A 22078-nucleotide genomic window follows, 5' to 3' on the forward strand; every position below is an offset into this window, starting at 1 on the left:
ATTATGTTCTCTTTATATCTTCTTGAATTTTACTGTAGTTTACCTAATACTAACAGTTTATTGTTCTCACCTTTTAATATGCTCTATATAATGCTAAAATAGTCTTGTAGATGCTAGAGTTTCATCTTAGCTGTCTCAAAATTGGATCGCCAAAGAGGTACTGTATCGCAGTTCATTGTTTAAGTCGTACAGATTTTTTTTCCTTTTCAAGAAAAAAGTGAAAATCATGTCAAGATCTGATCTCCTCATGAATCATGATGATGTTCTCAATGTAGGCAAAATGTATTTGCTATTTATATGATTGCCGTCAGTGTCCTATCTCAAGCATGCATACATGGAAACTAGTGGATTATAATAGTTATGTAATCATATTGTTTCTCTCTCTCTCTCTCTCTCTCTCTCTCTCTCTCTCTCTCTCTCTCTCTCTCTCTCTCTCTCTCCTCTCTCTCTCTCTCTCTCTCTCTCTCTCTCTCTCTCTCTCTCTCTCCTCTCCTCCTCTTCTCTTCTCCCAACTGCAGCATGCTTATTGCTCTGCAGATACATTTGTTATTGATGATCTGGGTCCTTTTTTTTTCTTATTTTCAGTCAGTTACGCTAGGAATGTTCCGCTGTGACTACTTCTTCAGTGTGCCTTGCCAATGCGCTCAACAGGTTGAGATAAATACTATTGCTGCAAGCTTTGGTGCCCTTGCAACACGCATTGGTTTGTTACATAGGTAGGAGGAAGGTTGTATATGTGATAAATTTCTCAAGACAAGAAAGTAGTTACATATTGTATACAATTACCATATTTGATATAGAGAAGAGGGATTTATACTAATGAATTTTTATTGAAGTGACCATTAAGTAATTGGTTTTTATGTTAATGTCTATTAAGTAATTGGTTTTTATGTTAATGTCTAAAGTTATTTGCCAGTATAAATGCTTTTTTGTGTTACTTTTTGTATAGATATTAATATGCAGTATTTTGATTAAGAGGTTTATCATATACTATTTAAGATTTTACATACTCAAGAAATTATAATTACAGCAGAATGTTTTGGGCAACATGAAAAGCTAAAAAAAAAATCAGGACCGGCCATATAGTACTATTGCTTTATGATATCCTAGTAAATATGTAACAGCATGGTAATTTTTTTTTTATATGAAAAGAGTAAACATCAGTGCATGTACCAACAACATGCATAGATATTTACTCTGCTCATGTGAGTAATTCTTTTGTAAATTTGCGCCAAAATGAAGAAATTAGTTATGGACGGTTCTGTTCTAATTAATTTTAACAGTAAAATTACTGAATCCTGCACTGAATAATTTATTTCCATTGCATGATTTTTCAGATGATTATTTATATTTTCATAATGTTTTTATTAGAGCCTGAAAATAGATGCTAGCAATACATACAGTAAACTCTTCTTATGAGAATTGAACCATTGACCTCTGAAGTAGCAGGCCAACTCTTCAAGGATCTTGGGGTGTCATCCTCTTGGGTTTTTTTAATTGCCGATGGGTTAATGCAATTTTTTTTAGATATTTTCAAACATTATCCTAAAGTATCCCATGAAATCATAGGAGTTATGTAATCTTGATCTGAAGTGATCATAACAATAGTGCCAGCTTTGGCTTTGGTATCAGCATCCTCATTTACTGTAATGCTTAAGTGAACAAGGATCCAACATATTTGAACATTTTTCCTGGCTTCATGTAATTTGTGGAGTAAAATCTTAATGTGTTGTCTGAAAGATTCTTAACTCTAATTACGGGGGGCTCCCAAGTCACTTCCAGAATCACTGAAAATTACAAACTTGTATGGTGGCAAGTTTTTAATAATCTTAACTGCAGACCTTTGTTGCATTAGACGAAATTGCAGAAACCTACACCAGATGGTGGTTTGAAGCATTTTGTATACATTGTATAGTGCAAACCTTTACATCTTATAACTTGTAAAGGTTTGCATATGCAATGTATACAAATGGCTTCAGTGCCATCTGGTGTGAGTTTTCTGCACAAAATGGTGATCTGAACCCATTTGAATACATTGCATAGTGCTAACCTTTACATCCTATAAGTCATATTATTTGTTGTTTATTATGTTATGTTCAGGGATATGCTAGTGATTTTTATATACTATCTGTATATATATATATACAGTATACTGCAGGTGTGTATCGAGTTGCACTTTTTGCATAATTCAAGGAAGTGGGAGTTCAGTTATTGGAGATGTTGTTTTAATTTATTGACTCCAGAAAGCCATTTAATATTAATGGATAATGGTGAAAGGTTGATGGTAATCATGTCTTTGATCAAAGGTTTTGTACAGCATAGTGCTTGCTTGTATCGATACGTATTGCGTTTCACATTGTTACTAAGGTTAAAGAAAGTGAGGGGATCCACCACTTTCATCTTGTATACTGTAGGTGTCTTTTGGAGGAGGAGCAACACTCCAGTACAGATTTTTTTTAACTAGACTGAAGCTTTTTATTACTGTGTCTGAGCCTAATTTGAAGTACTAGAGTAATTGCTTTGTGTAGAGAGTAAACATGTCGTAAAATGGGGAGAATGCATGCAAAAGATTTATATCTTTCTGCAGTTGTGGTCTTCATGAATGTTGCAGCTGCAGTTTGTTAGAAGTACTTCAGGCACATTGTCATGTATGCTGAGTGAACAATGAGATGGCAAACTGGTCCCTACTCATGACCTGATGCTTATGTAGGGAGAAAAAGATGGTTAATGAAAGACAGTTAACAAAAAAAGGACAGCAGACATCATTAATCAGTGTTTTTGTTATTTTATCCTTGTTATTTAGACTTCTTCAGTTGAACTCTTAGTATGAGCCTTCATTTACAACCTAGCAATTTTGAATATGTAGTACTAATCTTCATTGTTTTCTTGTCATATGTATAGCAAGTGGTTGCCATGCTTGAGAATGTGTCATGAGCTTCCTGACTGTGATTGCCATATGGAAAGCATGTGCAAGTGATTGGGACTGTGAACTGTCCATGCAGTGTGAAAAGCAAACCAGCTACATTGTATACTGAGAGCCAGTGTTATTTTCATAATGTAGCAACTAAAGGCTCTGGAGAACCTACTGTTTTTTTTGGTGTGCATGTCCTTTATTTCTTGAATCTCAGATTTACAGTACTGTTGGTATGTTGTTTATGGTCCACAGTTTCCACAGTTTGGACCAGGAAGTAAAGGTTAAGACTGAAAGTTTTACTTTTAATACTTAACGTTGGTTTGTTATTCTTCTGGTTAAAAATGGCTGGTGTTGGGCCATAGATACTGTCCCACAGTTCAAGATAATATTTTATGGAAGTCTAGATGCATATCTTTCCTGTTTAGAGGTTCTTATAGTTTTCAAGCAGACTAGCAGAACATATTGACCCAACAGGTGAGACAGCCATGAAGTGCATTTCAGTGGACAGCAAAATCTTGACTGTAGAATCCATGAACATCAGGCTACAATTCAAGACTCCAGTTGTCAAGTGTTAGATAAGCAATTGTGAGTCACATTGTAGGACTAAGCCAAAGATGATGTGAAAGACAGGCAAATGTGGCCTGTAGTTAATGTTGCTTTTGACTTGAAAAGCACTAAACAACTCAGCATTTTCTGCAGCAATAATTAGAAATTTTTTATTATTGTAGGTCAGTTTTGCTATAGTTTTTTATCACTCATTTTAGACCACATTTTCACAGGTAATTTTTCAACTGTCAGTTGCTACTGGCATTTCCAAGTTGAGGATTTAGAATGAGAAAGGTAGATATTTACTATTGAAGATCTGCCAAATCACCAGTTTGTTGATTTTGATATTTTCTCTGGGCAAGATGACAGATGTACGTACAGAAAATCATTTATTAATTTTGTACTCTGCAATTGGTTTAATATTTCAGTTATGGATTTGGTTTGTTTGTTAGCTGACTGGTAGCCATATGCATTCTCTGTAGTAGGCATTTTTATTTTTACAATTTTTTGTACCGTGAACATTCTGAGAAATACATCCTGTTGTCCAGGGATTGGTCACATACCTTTTTACGTCTCTTATCATCTGTCTATAGTGCCTGGTTCTAAATAGGAACTTGACAACCCTATTTCCTCTAATGAAATACTAACCCTTTCAAAAGTCTCTAAACCATTGTACACTATTTAGATGATCTACTGTTGCAGAACCATAGTAGATGTAGTACTAGTGCAAATAAATGATCCTGTCTGAACTCTGTCAAATAACATCTTCAACAAAAATTTATTTAGGGAACAGTAGGTACAAGCATAACATAGTTGGAATATTGTTGCCTTGTTTAAGGTCACTGTTTTGCTTCTGAAAACTTTCAAGTACTGTAATGTAAATTTGCATTAATTAGAACATTTCATCATTGCTCATTTTTCATTTGTCTTTTTATTGCTTTTAGTTTATATTATAATTAGGATTGTAATTCAATCACAGCTACCATATGCAAGATATAAGTCTTTAATATGTACTAAATCGTAAGATGTTTGTGTACTTTGCTTTCTTAGGTGCAAACCATTGCCGTACAGATGCCTTCCCTGACTGGTCTAGATTAGGTATATCAATTACTGTACAGGGTTCAAAGTGAAATGAACCTTTTTTGCTTGAATAGTTCATTCTCCATTATGCTGATACCTTTACTCTTATATACATATTCATATATTGGTTTTAACAGAGAGGACAGTATTTTTTTATGCAAGTGACTATTTATTTTTTATATTATTTGATTTTCTTTTATCTCCTTAATTTTTGTAAATATATTTTTAATCATTTGCCTATGGGGTTTATTTTTAGTATAACACATTAATCAACTTGTATTTTTTAAGGATTTTTTTTTGTAATTAATCAGTTAACCTTCATTCTTGAAAATAGCATCTTGTTGCTGAGTCACATTTTATTTTTTATTATTTGTGGTTTTTCCTTATTTCTTGTCTATTTCTTATTCTTGATTTTTTATTGATTTCATTAATGTATTTACCCATTACTGTTTGCCTTTTTCATTGTTTCTAACTATACAAATTTGTTGTGGTTTTTAGTAAAAAATTATATTTAAGTTATGTTCTCCCTTAGTGACTTTGCTCACATGAAAGTTAGACAGCTTTTTTTTTACACCTACTGTGGGTGTAGCGTACAGTGGCAGATCTAAAAACCTCTCATGGGGGCCATATATATATATATGTATATATATGTATGTATGTATGTAAGTACGTATATATATATATATATATATATATATATATATATATATATATATATATATATATATATATATATATATATATATATATATATATATATATATATATATATATATATACACACATGCATATATATATAATATATATATATATATATATATATATATATATATATATATATATATATATACACACACACATCAGTAGTTGTTGTACGGTTGTTGTTGAAATAATCATTAACTAAGTAAATTTTTGCTATTTATAATGATTTGAAAGAAAATAATGTTCTATTATTTATATCCATGGGGGGTGGGGGAAGACCAGGTGCTCCCCTTCTTAAATCTGCCACTGGTACAGAAGACTCTTGGATATGTAATACAAAAGGTGGTGGATGTACAGCAAGGAATGCTAGAAATGAGAATGTCATTGGCTGACTATAAGTTACTCCCATTCAGTTTTCTTTCTGGGTACAGTAAGGGATTTGGAAGCACATTCCAATGCTTTTAGATCCTCTGTGATAAGTGACATCTAGGTTCTTGATCTTAATTTTATCAGTGTAATTTCATGGTTGGCCATCAGGTTTAGGAGACTCCATTGTGACTGATGATCTTACATCCTCCCCTCTTCTTGCAGCTAGGACCCTCCCTTCTTTCTATGCGTCTTCCTTCTTGTTTTCTAACGGTTCTACTAGCAAGAAGAGGAGGCAAGTCTTTTATTTCTGTCCACATTTATAGATTTCTTGGGAATACAGTAGTGCCTCAGGATATGAAATTAATCCATTCCGAAGCAGCCTTCGTAACCTGATTTTTTCGTATCTTGAACTACGTTTTACATGTAAATTGCCTAATTCGTTCCAAGCTCTACAAAAACACCACAGTAAATTTTATAATAAAGCTAAATTGACCAGTAAACAATGAAATACAATAATTTGGACCATTCAATACCTAGCATAACCATGACTGTACTTGTAAATAAAGTGTATTAGTGTACAGGGTATAAGAAATACTGTTGCATACATACGTAGAAAAATGTGGAACCTTACCTTTCGAGTGAGGCGATGTCTGAAAGTGACGACAGAGGAGGACAAATGGCAGAAAACATGAACACTTAACTTTATGAAACACATTTAAAAATGGCAGAAAAATTAACACTAAACTTTACGAAACACATTAACAAATGGCAGAAAACATTATCACTTCTTGATTATCTCCATCTTCGTTCTCCATAGAAAGCATCCTCTTCTTTCCGTGAACTTCAGCAACATTCTTGGGACCCATGGTAATAACATAAGTAATTAAGTTCACGCACAACACGATAAAGTAACTTACAGTACAACGAAAGAGAAATCACTAACACGAATTCACGTTAACAAACGAAATATATGTTAATGAACGAATTCCAGTGTTTACGACAACGCTGCTGAAAAAAATGGTCAAGGAACGCCTTTACATAGAGGCATGATGGGACAGATGCTGACCAATAGGAGAGCAGGATCTTATGGCAGTGACTAGCATCAGGAACCAATGGGAGAACGGGAGGATGGTGGCGAGTCTACTGAGTTGGCGGCGCGCTAATTTTAAAATTGTTCTCGGCGGCCCGGATGAATCTCAGACTTTACCCTTTCGCAACCTGAATTATTTTTGTACACAGAAGCAAAAAAATCTTCGTCTTTGCTTTCGTAACCTGAATTTTTTGTACGTAGGGACTTGCGTATGTAGAGGTTTCACTGTATTCTAGGAGAGATGGGTAATCAGTCAAGTATTGTACTGATCTTTCTATGTGGTGTTAGGATTGACATGACAATCAAGTTCCTCTCCTGATTTTACCTGTGACATATGACCAGTGGAAGAACTTCAAATCCCATTCCCTCACCAGTGGGTTCACATGTATTGTTTTCTTTACATTCCAACTAACTGCTAGAAGGGGAGTCATTAGCTCTAGTAGAAATCTTTTAAAACCTTGTGATGTTGCCGCAATCATGTACAGTAATCTATAGTCTCCTCAGTGGCTCTTTTAAGCCTGCCAAGAGTATCATTAGGGTTGTGCCCATATTGCTTCTTAGTTGGATAACATTTAGCACCACAAGGAAAATTGTTGAGGCCTACAGTTTGTAAGCAGACATAACCCAGGCATGTTATAGAATTATTTTTTCCCTTCAGGCTTTATAGCTAAATCACAACTTCCAAATTGCAAGAAATAAGCTACAAAACCTTTTTCTATCTTTAAACTTAACTTCGTACTTGATACTTGATTTTCTCTGCCTTCTACTTGGGAGACCAACAGGTACATTGCTTTCTTGTTGTTAAGTCCTGTGGTGGCTAACAGGTAATTTATTCACTAATTACTACCTATACTATAGTAGATTCACATCAACCGTGCATCTGATGTCTAAGCCAGTCCCTTACGATGCTTCTGATTGGATGTTGATGAGCCAACTCTCAGTCTCTCTCAAGAGTTCACATAGGCAGGATGTGTTCCACCTCTCCTGAGGGATACGTCTTTCGGAGGTATCCCTTGGGAGAGGTGGAACATACATCCTGCCTATGTGAACTCTCTTGAGAGACTGAGAGTTTTCCAGCCCTGTGATAGGCTTATTAACAGCCAATCAGGAGCGTCGTAAGGGACTGGCTTAGACATCAAATGCACGGTTGATGTGAATCTGCTATAGTACCTATACTAGTACATACTATATTTTCCTTTCATCCTTATCGATCAGCATTTCACTGCCAGCCTGAGTACTGTTACTAGGCCTGGAATTTTACTTAAGGGATATTGCTAAGTTATTTTGCCTGACAACTGAAGAGCACTTGTATCTTCAACTATTTTGTTTCTCTCCTGTGGCGCATTACATTAAGCTTCAGCTGTTGTGCAGCATTCCATTGAGCTTCATCTGCACTTCTTTTTATCTTTGCTTTCTTCCCACCTATACTTTTTATCATTGCTTTCTTCCCACCTATAATTTTACTCATCATTCAAAATAAAATATGTTTGGTCTAGCCTTGTGTTTAGGAATCTGACTAAGTGGTGTAAGTAAAATACTAATATTAATGACAATAGAATATGTAAAGCTATTTTGCCTTAGCTTCACCCTTGGTGAGCTAACGAGAAATGATCATACATATCCTACTTATTTCAAGTTACGAACTGAAATGAAACTACTAAATGATAGTTTGTTCATGAAACTTACCTGTCAGATATATATATAGCTGTATTTTCTGAAGTCCGACAGAAATTCAAAAACTTCCGGCACACACAGTGGTCGGCCAGGTGGTTAGTACCCATTCCCGCCGCTGGGAGGCGGGTATCAGGAACCATTCCCATTTTCTATTCATAATTTTTCTGTCGCCGGTGCTGGAAACACCTGTTTTCAGTACCTCCGTCTTTGGATTTTGGAAACTTCATGGCCGCTAAATATCCTAATTGTCTTTTGATTTATTGACTTGGATTTGTGGCTAGGCATACGCTATCTTAAATTGTTTTGAATATGATTCATTTTTGTATATCTGAATCTAGTTAGGCTAGTTTCAGAGGGTGTTGTCTGCTAAGATAGGGTGTGGCTACCGAAAGCTTCGGTAGTTCCGCACTCGATATGCACGAGGGCTATGTGTCTTGCTTCTTTGTTGAGATTTGTCATGTAAGGAGTGTGAGACTTTGTCTAATTCTGTAAGGAAGACGTATGATTCGTATGTACGCAATTAATCAGTAAACAAAGTCAGGGTAGGCTAACCTACCTGTAGACTTTATTTTGCCTAACCCTGTAGTATGGCCTACGGGCTATAAATATGTCTCGTGAGGTAATGCCCTTTACGTTAGATTCCATCTGTATCTTGGAATCTAAGGTGCTCGCTCTCCTATCATTGTGGTGAAGAGTGCTACTTCTGTAGTTGTTACTCCTAACCCTGTAATGTTGCCTTCGGGCCCTAAACAGTTTCTGTAGAGGGTATTGACCTCTCTGATACTCTATCGATTCGTAACTTAGAATCGAAAGTGCTGGCTTTGGAGAGCAAAAGTGAAGTGGCTAAGTGCAGTGACAGTGCCCCTTGTGTAGTGGAGGGTGCGTCAGATCGGCCTTATTTCGCCTCTAGGCCGGGACCTCTGCTTGACTCCCAGGAACAGGGAGAGAGCATGTCGAAAGCCGAAGGAGGGTTACGAGGAACTCTCACTGATCTGACGTGCCTTCGGCAGACCTGAAGTTACTCCCAGGCTGCCAAAGTGCGTGCACGAATCCTGAAGGATTGCTTCTCGTCCTCCGAAGCGTCCTCCCTGCGTAGGGTTTGGAGCTTTCGGAAGGACTCGCGCCCTCTAAATAGAAGCTTTATAGAAGAGGACGTTTCACGTCCTCTCTCTCTCTCTCGTCATGCGTTGCAGTGAGAAGTAAGAAGGCGAACGTCGCCTGAACTCGTGTACGTCTTTCCACCGAGAAAAGGGAAAGCAAGTCATATTAGCAGGACGCTTTTGAGCGCGGACGTCCTAGCTTTGTTGCTGTGAGAATAAGAAGGCGTTCCCTCGCCCCGCGTATTCTCACACGATCAACCCTTCACCTGAGACTGCTTCGTGCAGTCGGTTTTCTCTCCGAGATGTCTAATGCTCTTCCCTGAAGGCAGTTTCGCTTGCATTGACGCCTGTCAGGAGCGTGACGCTTTTCTGCACGTTTTTTTTTTTTTTTTTTTTTTTTGACGCCAGGCGCGCGCGGGTGCACGCCAAGCGCGCACCAGTAGACGCCGAGGCCGAGCGCACGCCAGTGGATACCGAGCGCGAGCGGCGCGCCGAGAGTGCTCGCTGCTCGCCAGTGGACGCCGAGCGTGCTCGCTGCTAGCCAGTGGACGCCGAGCGCGCGCGCCAGCGCACGCTAGGTGTGTCGCCTGGCTGAACGTTTCTGTTGAAGTCTTCAAGCTGATTTGGGCCTAAAGAGTTTTTACCTAACTTCGGTGATCCCTTCTACATCGCCTGCGAAGAATGTGAAGTAAGCAGTGCTTCGGAGGAAGCTTAAAGTGAAAAGGCAACTTCGTTTTCGAAACCCAGCAAGACCACGGGTTTCGTGAATTATAGAGGTCTCTGTCAGTAATATTGCTTTTCGTAAAGTCCAGGATTGGATGGAGTTATGGAAAGCTCAAGGAAAGATCTCTTTTGCTCTACCGCAGTCAAGACTGCGGTAAGGCAGCTATGGGTTATGTAAAAGCTCGACGTCCTGCACGTCAGGACTCTCGGCAACGTTCAGTAGGATTCTTGCAAAGGCACTCATCAAAAGGAGGAAAGCGCAAGACAGGACTTCCTTTGCCATACTGCCAATAAATTTTGATACGGGAGAGGAAGCTGGTTGGAGAGTTTCTTCCTCTTCCCAGGATAATTTTGCAAGCTTTTTAGCCCATCTGAAAGGGCTTTTCAGATGATAGATTTTGTTAGTTCCTAGTCGGGACTACGCTGCCGAATTGAACATCGTCGTTCTACCTGTCGTAAGCCGTCTCTTAACAGGATTCTTGCCCCTTCCTCGTTTGAGACGGGAATCGAAAATAAATGCTCGACTTCCTGGATTACGTTTTGTCAATTCAGTGAATTTCCCCCATTGACAATATACTATCGTTTTGTCAAGTAAGTGGGTATCCCCTCATTGACAAATTATCTCTTTGTCCCGTAAATGGGTTAGTTCTCATTGACAAACTTCTCATTAACTTTATATTGCGTAAGCGGATAAGCTCTTATTGACAAGATTCGGAAGAGCTCTCATTCATCATTCGCAGACTCGTACAAGAAATAGACTTGTAGACTACGTCAGTGAACGCTTATGTCCAATAACATAAGAAGCTTGAGCTGTCCGCTTCAATTCTCTTGAGTTTTGTTTATGAAACTTGCCTGTCAGATATGTATGTAGCTGTATTTCCGAATTCAGCTATAGTATATATGTCTGCCAGGTAAGTATGAAAAAACTTTATTGCAATATAATATCATATTTTGCCTTGCGTTATTTTACTACTGGTTGGTTCAAGTCATATACGCTTGCTGTAGTTACCTCTTCGGATGGCAACCGAGAGGTCTATTGTCTATTAATTTAAGGACATTTAATCGTTACTCCCTGCAGCCTTCCAGGAGTTTCCGATTTATCTTTTACCGTTGTATGGTAGTGTTATGACGACACAAACGCATCTCTATATTTAGCGTTTTCTGTTTCGCTTAAATATACCAGCTTGAGAGTCTCTTTATGCTAAAAATTACGGACCTATTTCTTCGTAGAATAGGGTAGCTGGCAACCCAGGCATAAAGTTAAGAGACGACGATCGTAAGCTGCTGCTGTCACTGTCCTCTCCGCCAGTCCAAACGAGGCAGTACCAGCTCGTTCGCTGTCATGCGCGGTAGGTACGTCTCTCTCTCCTGCGGGAGGGTGACGGACTAACCGTATCTCTGTGCTGGCAGTTACGTCTCTCTCTCTCCTGCGGGATTGACTGACTAACTGTATCTCTGCCCTACAATCATGGACTTTAGCCTAAGATTGAGGGGATTTCTTACATGAATGAATAAACATTGCATTCGTTTTGCCTTACTATGTTCTCAGAGATATCTCTTACTCCTTTCGGTGCTCGTTACCGCACGGTATAGGACTACGAGTCTACCGCAACATTTCACTATTATATGCTCTCCTGCTTAGGCAAAGCGCAGCCTTTTTAGGGAAGTAAACATACTGTGTGAGGGAATGGATGAGCTTGCTGGGGACCATTTCCTTCCTAAAGAAGTTTGTTTCCCTGAATAGACTGCAATTCAGACCTCTACAGTTTTTTCCTACCGGGAAACTGAAATTTTATTAAAGATCTAGGAATGATTCTGAACATCTCTTGGTGCGTTAAGTATCACTTGAGGTGATAGAAAGAAGGTGCCGGACATCTGGAGAGGGTTTCAGATGTCCTGGATCATAATCTGAAAGAAGTGGAAGCAATTCTGTCGTCCCTCCAGTCCTGGAAACGAGTTTTTGGAACCAGTGGTCCATATCAACTCTGATCTTCCACAGCTCTCTCATATCTTAGGAAGTATCTTCTCTCGGTCCCTGTTCGGGTTTACGAGAAAGAGCCTATTATAACAACAGGCGTAGAATGTAACGATCCTCTAGAGGTTCGTTACAGGATTGCAAAAGTCCGTACGAATCGTCTCGATCGACGGCAGCAACTACTGACTTCCGAGTGGAATCTTTCTTTAGAAGTATGTTGAGAGTTATGGAGACTTTAGGGACGTCCTTTCATACATCTCTTCGCTATGATATTGAACAGGGATGGATGTTTAGTCTCTTTTTCCCCTTTTTCAAACGCTTAGGAAATGTAATAAGATGATTTATACCATCACAGGGAGCGACAATGACGCTAATCGCCCCACGTTGGCCTTCAAGATCCTAGATTCACAGAGGTCACGTCCTTCCAAGGACCTTTTCCGAGAGAGTCGGTCTACTTTAACACGAAAGGTACCTATAACCTCTCCGCTCTGAGTCTGACTACGTTCAGACTATCGAGATGTTGACAGCATAAGATTGCCGTCTTCCCTTTCCGTTGAAGAATGGATAAGCTGGCAGTCACAACTATTAAAGAATACGCAAATATGTTGTTGATGGCCTTTGGGCTCAGAGATTTGCTTCTGTCAAACAACAAAGCCCTTCACGATCTTTGAGTTCTGTGGAATCTCGAAACTCGCTCACCATCTACTTTTTGTCTCACCTGTTTTCTCGGAGTCAGACACTCGTGCGAGATCAGGAGACACATAGTAGCCCTGAGTTTCTTGTTGACGAAGTCGGTTGCGTTTACACACCCCCGATGATCGTTTAACATGAGACCAGGTTGGACTGTCAGGCATTCGTCCTTCGGGACTGAATCGCCTTTTTGCTCCTCGCTCCTTTCTCCTGGCACCAGAAGCTCGAGTCAGGAGTGGCTCAGGAGTTGATTCGCTAACGACGTTGGGTTGCGTTCATACCCCAAGGTTTGCTTAGCTTGAATCGCCCAGGCAGTCCAGACATTCATCCTTCAGCGAAGAATAGTGCCTTATGGTCTTCAGGGTACAGCCTTGCTGTCCTTGATGCGTCTGACTGGTCAACTGGTCGGTCACCTGACTTTAGTACAGACTGACTGACTGTGCATGTCCAGATCGAAGCTTTCAATATGGAACTTAGACATAGTCTGAAGTTCTTGATGTCAAAGCATTCGAACATCTCCTACCTGTTAACTTCTTGCACGTGATCAGGAAGGCCTTTTTCTAACCACCCTAGATACGACAAAGAGGGTTAGTGAGGTTTCAGCCATCGTCAGAAGTTTTGGCATTAGAGAACACAAGGCGGTGCGTTCTCTAAGCCTTCCGTTGTGGCCTAAGAATGGAAACCCGTCTTGTTCTTGGGCCAGGAGCTTGGAATCAAGGATGGCACAAGTTATTGGGCAGGAGCCAGAGAGAGTCCTGTGCCCTGTCAGGTCTCTCAAGTTTTATCTACATAAAACTCAAGAAAGTCGAAGTCGTACGGACAATCTGCAGTGTTCCGAAAAGACCAGACTTGCCCATATCGAAGAACACCCTGGCTTTATTGTTAAGGAGTTCTTTCAAAAAAGCTCCTTCATTGTGTTGGCACAAAGATTTGAAATCTTTTGATTTGAATGCTCACGAGGTGAGGGCGCGGCCTCGGAAGCATTTCAACAGAGCATGGCACTCAGCAACATCCTGAGTACCATGTTTTAGCGAAGCAACTCTGTGTTCAATTCACACTCCTGCGAGATGTGAAGATGGCATATGAGATCTGCTGCTCGCTAGGGCCATACGTGTCGCAGACACAATCTTGGGGGCAAGTAGTACCACTCATCCTATCCTGTAGAAAATGGTTAGGAAGAGCTCTTAATTTAGTAGTTGAGTCGCCGACAACGGTGACTTCTTAACTCTTAAGCCTTAGTTAACACACTTTAACTTTGGCTAGGTTGGTCAGGTGGTGATATATATTTTTATATATATATTTATTTTACTTCTTAGCCCTCATGGTATGGTCAATATGGTCTAGTCACGTCGTGGTCTCGCCCCTGTTGACAGATCATCTGGAGTGCACCAGCTATATAGGTCTCTACCTCGCTGGCAACTCTAGTAGCACAAGCAGACTTACGTGGCAATAACCACGAAGCCAGCAATGCTAACAGGTGGAACCAAGATGTAAATCATCTGCATGCATTTGTTTCCCAAAATCCTTCTATTCTGTCCCTTCCCACCTCCAACGGTGGGATTCAGCTATATATATATCTGACAGGTAAGTTTCATGAACAAAATGATATTGTTATGATACAATAAAGTTTGTTCATACTTACCTGGCAGATATATATAATTAAGTACCCACCCACCTCCCCTCAGGGGACAGTGGAAATAAAAATTATGAATAGAAAATGGGAATGGTTCCTGATACCCGCCTCCCAGCGGCGGGAATGGGTACTAACCACCTGGCCGACCACTGTGTGTGCCGGAAGTTTTTGAATTTCTGTCGGACTTCAGAAAATACAGCTATATATATATCTGCCAGGTAAGTATGAACAAACTTTATTGTATCATAACAATATCATTTTCCAAAGTACATAGGAAAATCCTCCGTCTCTATACACAAACACATCTTAGCAAACTGTGAGTTACTGTGCAAGTGAAAGAGTTATAATACGAATGATTAGAGTGTAATGCCACTAGTGAATAAAAGGGCTTCTAAAATTCTGGGGCCCTCAGCTAATAATGTCACCAGTAAGTGTGGCAGTTAAAATTTGACTGATCTTACACATTAAGACTACCTAGTAAGGAAGGCATTTGCACGGCATTGGTTTGATTGTTATGTACCAAAATAACTTCATAAAAGTTCTTTTCATGTTAAATTTTAGGTTTCTATATTTATGTTTATTATAAGTAAAGTTTTTTCATAAAATACACAGTAATGAGAAATATCACTCATAATTCTGTTCCTTACAGTAATTGTTTCTAATGTTACCTTAGAATTTCCCTAATCTAGTTTTCTTAAAAGTTTACACTAGATATAGATTTCTCTAGGAATTGTAGTTCTAATTTGACTTTGCACACATTTTTAGAAAATGTTTCTGGTACATTTGAAGGGTCAGCATTAATATAATTTACATCAGTGAATGCTGAGGAATTTGTCTTTATAATTTGTCATAATAAACTGTAACTTAATATTTTAATTAGTTCTCATTTTAATAATTTTTTGACCAACTCTCTTGACAGTTAAGGATTTTGATTCATTGGTTTGGTAAAAATGCCCTAAGCTAAAATAATATCAGTATTGCTCAGAATTTAGTATACATGATAAAATGTTGTATGGTGTGAATTCAAATTTTGTTCTTTGTTTTAGGTATGTTCTTGGTGAACTCCGGAGACCTGAACTGTTACATCACGTAAGTGAAGTTATCACATTTTCATTTATATAATTTATAATTTACTTTAATTTACTTTAGGAAGAGCTGAATACATTTATTAAAAATCCATGAATATAATGGGAATACTAATATAAAAAAGGAAAACTAGTAGAATGTCACAATAAAGAAATAGAGTAAACAAATGTGTTACTGAATAGGAAGAAAGTACAGCTTACAAATATAGATTCTTTTATGTCTAGAAAGGTTTTTATAACAGAATGTCTGAGCATGACATAAAGAAACAAGGTAGCTGTGGAATAACTTTTTTTCTTGTTGTTGAAAAGGTTTCATCATGGGTTTTTGTGGAAGGATGGTCATTATTTTTATTCTATTTTGGAAATATCACTTTAAGGAGTGAACCAGTATCATGGGGGCTTGAAGTATTTACAGTGTTGACTTGGAAGTAAGTAAAAATGGAGGTCTTTCCGGTTCAGGGGATTCTATTTCATAAATGAGATATTTCAGGTTGCAGGTGATTGTATTCATATAAAGTTGAAGGGGTGACTGGTTGGAGTTTAAGAAAAAGTGAAGTTTTTTTTATTATAGAAGAATAAAGCAGTGAACTAGGAGAGAAAGCATTGATGGGATCTTTTGCTTAGTACAGTATCCACTGAGAAAGCCATATGCTTGAAATTAAGGTAAATTAAGGTGTGGAAATCAGTCAGCAATTTTGAAATCCACATGAGAGCACAGGTTGATAAATGGAAAGATATAAAAATTTTTGAATAATTCACAGCTTCCGGAGAATGGTGCTTTATCTGGACTATGTGGGGGAATGGTATCAGCTTGGAAGCACTACAAAAATCCCAAGTATGTGAACAATGTTTGTTACAGAAAATTATATGTAATACTGTAGTGTGTTCTTGATTCTTGCTTAAATTGTTGCCATTATATTTGTTTGTTTTAGAACAAAACTGCTGGATAAGGAAGCCATTCATAAATATCCTTTATTTTAATGATATGTAGAGCTTGAAATCTTGCATTTTTCAGAGCTGTCATCCTATTTGTGATTGAAGACATTACCTACAATATTTGTGATCAGAGATTCCACGAGTACGAGATTCGCCGTCAGAGACCTGACATCCACGTCATACGTCGTAACCTTACTGAAATTAGCCAGCGGGGGACCTTAACGAATGACAAAAGGCTAATTATGTAATTTGCATTGACTGAAATGCATTTTATAAACTCAGTTTTTACAATTACAAATTATTTACCTAGATATGAGTGTGGGGAAATTCTGACTCACTGAAAATTTGAAAAATGTAATATTTAATTGTACATATTTAATTATGCAATCATGATCCTTATATTTTACAGAGATGGTGATGAAGTGGCTGTAGTTTATTTCCGTGCTGGTTATGAGCCAGGACAATATCACACTGAGGCAGAATGGGAAGCTCGCCTTACTATTGAGAGATCGAAAGCCATCAAATGCCCAAGCATTCAGTATCACCTCGCGGGCACAAAGAAGGTATTTTATTTAAAGGGTGCAAAGAAGGTATTTTATTTTAGATAAGTATCTCAGGTTATTTAACCCTGTTTGTGTACGTTTCTGAAATATTTCATTAAAATTTTATGCATTTATTTACACAATGTTTATCAAGGAGATTCAGTCATAAAATCATCAGATGGAACATCTTAAGTGTTGCATTTTTCTCAACAGAAAAATTGAGTGATTATGAAGGTGGTTGAATGCCATTTAACCTGTCACAACAATTTTCTTTGTTTAATATAGCATGATTTATGAGGGAGTACTATGAGCTAAATATTTAGCTTTAGATTAGGCACCCATTTATGATAAGTGCCTTGCTTTTTTAAATTACTGCAGTGACCCTCAGTTTGCTCTTCAAGTGTTACCACTGGGGATACTGAGGTTTACTCAATTTTTTCATAAGACAAAGATGTTCAGATGATAATTTAGAAGGAAAAGAGAAAAGTGAATCAGAACTTAAACCTGAAGGCAGACTATAAGACAGCACAGCAGACACATACTAGAAGAGAATTCTACATTGTACTGCAATTCATTAAAATTTGTTGTGGCTGAAACTATTAAATCCTTGCTTTCATTTGTGTTGTGGTTGTAATGTTAATATGCCTTTTTATACTTGTTATTTCATTCATCAGGTTCAGCAAGAACTAGCACGTCCAGGTATGCTCAAGAGGTTTTTGTCTGATTCAGAAGCCGATCATGTTAGGCAGCTCTTCACAGGATTATATACTCTAGATCGGGTATGTTTAAAAATTCTAATAAAGTTAGTTGCATTGACGATCAATGAATGTTGGACTATTTGTTTACTGAGGTTTTATGATGAATTTGACCTCACGAATAATAGTAATGTTAGATGAATTTGTATTTTATCATGTTGCTAAATCAGTCAAAGGGCTCTTAATGCAATAGTTTTCATCTAGTACAATGTCATATGGTTATTATAGGATGAAGAGGGAGATAAAGCTGTCAAGATGGCACTAGAAAGCCCAGAACGGTTTGTCTTGAAGCCCCAGCGTGAAGGTGGAGGCAATAATGTTTATGGCAAGGAAATCAAAGATGTAAGTCATCATTACTGTTCTTCATTTTTATGAGTGGATTTTTGTATGTGGAGAGCATTTATTTTTATATGCTTAACATCTTTCTTCATCAGCTGCTATCTTTTGTTTTGATGAAAATGTCTGTAAACTGAAGATAAATTCATAAAATTATGGGAAAAGTATCAATATTCTTTTCAACTTCCAAACTTAGTTTTTCTAATTAGTAAGTGATGTTGCTGAAGTAAAATTTCTTTCTCTTTTAAGGTCTTGGAAAAAATAAAGGACTCAGTTGAAAGGGAGGCATTTATTCTTATGGATAGAATTCGGCCACCTATTCAGCAAAATTATCTGATTAGACCCCACATGCCTGTATCATTAGCTGAAGTGGTATCAGAACTTGGAATTTTTGGAGCTGTGATTGGGTAAGTAGTACTTGTTCTTTTGAGAATACATATTAATTTCAGTCCCAGTTGATACAACTCTCATGCCTAGGGTTTAGCCCAAAAAAGTATGCCAGAATTACTTTGGCACAATTTTACTTTGGTTATTTCAATATTACGTGTTGAATAAATGAACAAAAAATTCAAGTAATAGACATTTGAACCTACTTGCACAATTTCAGAGATGACAAAGATATCCTTTTGAATGAGTATGCTGGACACATGCTTCGGACAAAGCTTTCATCTGTCAATGAGGGTGGTGTTGCTGCTGGACTTGGTGCCCTGGACTCTGTCTTCTTATTTGACTGATTGTGATCCTGATTATCTTAATTTTTTGGCTGTTATTCTATATTTTTCTTACAACCCGTAAATTTTACAATTTGTAAAGTTGAGGAAATGCCCATGAGTCTTGGTAGTAAGCGATTCTTTTTTATAAAAAGATTTTTTTATTAAAACTTAGATGATTTTTAGCTTTTTCTACATCACAAATAATTTTGTAACTTTTTCTACAATGTGGTCCTGAAAGGATTCCAGAATGTGAAGTAATCCATCATTACAGGATGTTGCAATACTAAATGGTAAAGTTGATTAGGATACTCCCCCTACATTATCATTAATGATACATCACTCATGTAATCTCTTTAGGAGGCTACCACCTACTCTGGGCCTTAAGTGACATACTGTAGATGGTACTAAAGGTCCTTTGCAGTGTGTCTTCAGCCCTAGTTGCATTGTCCTCTGATCTGTACTACTCATCCATTTTCATTGGTCACTTCCCACATAGCAGACCAACTTCTATACCTTTATCATGCTCCATTCTTCAACTTCCATTATTAAACTATCATTTCAGTACATATCCTGCAGGCAAGTCTTATGAACCTAAAATTAACTCAGTGGTCTTGTTAAACTAATTATGATAGAATAACAGTCAGCAGTGCATGTAAAACCACCAGGTCATCTAGGTCATCACTTTCTTTAAATTGAAGCATGAATTTTATGCATCAATTATTTGTGCCTGTAAGGTTCGTAACATACTATTTAAACGTGTTTGATCTGCATCTCATAACTGTAGTATTTTTGCCTGCCTCTGGAAGAAACAGTATATTTGAGCATCCTCTCATTTTTTCTATATATTTTGGGTATGTTTATATGTGAGAAAAATATATATTAGAACAGATAGCTCAGAGGTGTTAAATTGGTTGTACAGTGGTCCCCCCGTATTCGCGGGGGATGCGTACCAGACCCCCCCGTGAATAGTTAGAACCCGCGAATGTTTGGAACCCCTATAAAAATGCTAGAAACAGCCTATTTTGTTAGTTAAAACTCTAGAAAAACCCACTAAAAATGTTCATACTTGGTTTTTTTAATAGTTTTATTACATAAAGTGCATTTTATGATGAAATTCATAAAAAAACCAGGAATTTGTGGATATTTATCATAGAAAAATACCGCGAATGCGCGAATTTTCCGGGAATAATGCGGGGAAACGTTCCCCAGAGAAATCCGCGAAGTGTGAGCCTGCGAATCTGGAGAACGCGAATACGGGGGGTCCACTGTAATTAGTTCAACGTAACTTTTAATCATATTCAGCACTAATTTTGAACTCTTAGTTTTGTTAGAAAATATGTTACTTTATATTTAGTTACTCTTAATTATGTTTTTTTGTACTCTCAGCATGGGCTTTTCATGATGTTAATTTTCTTTTTTCGGTATGAAAATGGTTTATACGTGAATTTATATATATGTGGGATTTTTATAGCTATTCTGTAAATGAAGTAAATTTTTTATTTTCTTTAACATACAATGCAATTTTCATGTTTGTATATGGATTGTTATACTATTGGAAACTATATAAAAATATGTAAATCACTGGTAAATAAAATCTTGGGAAGAATTATCAGTTGTTTCTGTTATATTTCCTATTCAATTTTATCTCTTCCTTGGCATCATCATAGGATTTTTACAATAGTTTTCCCATCACACAGACATTTTTTGGAGTTCTCTCTTCACCTTTATTAAAAAGCCTTCCTATTAGTCCACATTCTGCCACCTCCATGTCCATGACTTATTTTAGTGTATAATTGCTCTCCATTTCTCACACTGGGATCATAGTTTTTGGACATCACTTCTGCACTTCCTCAATTGTAACATGATCTTTCCATAATACACAAGCTGTAAATCTCAGCATTTTGCAGCTACGGCTGTTCAAAACCACCTCTCTTTTTATTTTATTTGTAAGGGCTACTGCTTAGTGTAAGTAATGCACCAGTGTTACACATTGAGAAGTTACAAGTTGTTATTATTATTCAGATGAAACCTATTCATATGGAAGAAGCCTGTAGGGGCCAATGAACTGAAGTTCAAGCTTCAAAGAATATGGTGTTCATTAGGGAGAAGTAAGAGGTAAAGGGAAATACACAAAGAGGAGATCCACTTATTGAAAAAGAAATGAATATATTAATAAGTAGATAAAAATGTATTAAAATGCAAGAAGAATAGTATGTATTAGGGTAGTAATACAATGCATCTTCGCTTGAACTTCTGAAGTTTCAGTTGCATGACATCCTCTGAAAGGCTGTTCCACAGTCCAACAGTGTGAGGAACAAAGAACCTCTGGAACTGAATTCAACAGCGGCAGGTCAAGGGGATTAGGGATCAATTGTGAATGTGAAAGATCTCTGTTGAAAGACAACTTATGAAAAAGTGGCAAAAAAGAGACCATCCATCAATGGTCCAAGTCATAATAACCGCTACTATTAGGAAACAGAAATCTACCACCGTGAACCACTCTATCTAAAAGAGGTAAATCTCAGGCAGAAGCAGACATCCATACCGGAGGACAGTATTCTAGTAAAGAAAGCACAAATGACCTAAAACAGGTTCCACTGATTTTATCACTGTTGTAAATGTATAAGACCTTATGAACAATACCTAACTTTCATGCAGCATTTGCTGAAACTTTCATTAGATGTTTCATAAAAGTTAGATGTGAGTCAAAAGTTACACTTAGAATAGTTAAAGCTCCAGACTCATTCAGCAAAGTTCCACCCACCTAAAGGGGAGGATGGGGGGGGGGGAAATCTGTATGAGATCTGCTAATCAATAGTGTTTTCATTGTACTGGAGTTCAGCCTCATACCGCACCGACTACACCATTCACTGATCTGGTCCTTGTCCTGACTGAGGCCGAGGGCAGCTTCATTTCTCATAAGTGGAGGCTTTACTACGCCCACAAGTGTTGCATCCCATAGGGGGGTGGTGCCTTCAGTGGACCTTATGCGGTGCACTGTAAGCATTACTTAAGGTTCTTTGCAGCATGCCTTCAGCCCCTAGCTGCAACTACTTTCATCCCCTTTACTGTGGCTCCTTTCATCTTCTCTTTCTTCATCTTACTTTCCACCCTCTCCTGTGAGGTTTCCTCATGTTACATCTTTCAAAGCTTTTACTGTCAATTTCCATTTCAGCCCTGAATGACCTTATAGGTCCCAGTGCTTGGCCTGTGGC

At 37.8% G+C, this 22078-nt stretch overlaps 1 protein-coding gene across 2 annotated transcripts in view; it reads left to right on the top strand.

Moving 5' to 3' along the window:
• LOC135216867 (glutathione synthetase-like) overlaps positions 1 to 20472 on the top strand; it is a 121244-nt gene extending 100772 nt beyond the window's left edge. Inside the window, exons 5-13 of one of the 2 annotated variants that reach the window (XM_064252381.1) lie at positions 586 to 716; positions 15543 to 15585; positions 16343 to 16416; positions 16597 to 16761; positions 16927 to 17080; positions 17734 to 17838; positions 18043 to 18156; positions 18400 to 18557; positions 18758 to 20472. In XM_064252381.1, coding sequence (XP_064108451.1) covers positions 586 to 716; positions 15543 to 15585; positions 16343 to 16416; positions 16597 to 16761; positions 16927 to 17080; positions 17734 to 17838; positions 18043 to 18156; positions 18400 to 18557; positions 18758 to 18884 — 1071 coding nt within the window. In that variant the 3' untranslated portion in view covers positions 18885 to 20472. The remainder of the gene's footprint in view (positions 1 to 585; positions 717 to 15542; positions 15586 to 16342; positions 16417 to 16596; positions 16762 to 16926; positions 17081 to 17733; positions 17839 to 18042; positions 18157 to 18399; positions 18558 to 18757) is intronic. The other variant, XM_064252380.1, reaches the window with a different exon arrangement.
• The last annotated feature ends 1606 nt before the right edge of the window (positions 20473 to 22078 follow it).

This window comes from Macrobrachium nipponense, chromosome 6, assembly GCF_015104395.2.
Source record: "Macrobrachium nipponense isolate FS-2020 chromosome 6, ASM1510439v2, whole genome shotgun sequence".
Lineage (NCBI taxonomy): Eukaryota > Metazoa > Arthropoda > Malacostraca > Decapoda > Palaemonidae > Macrobrachium > Macrobrachium nipponense.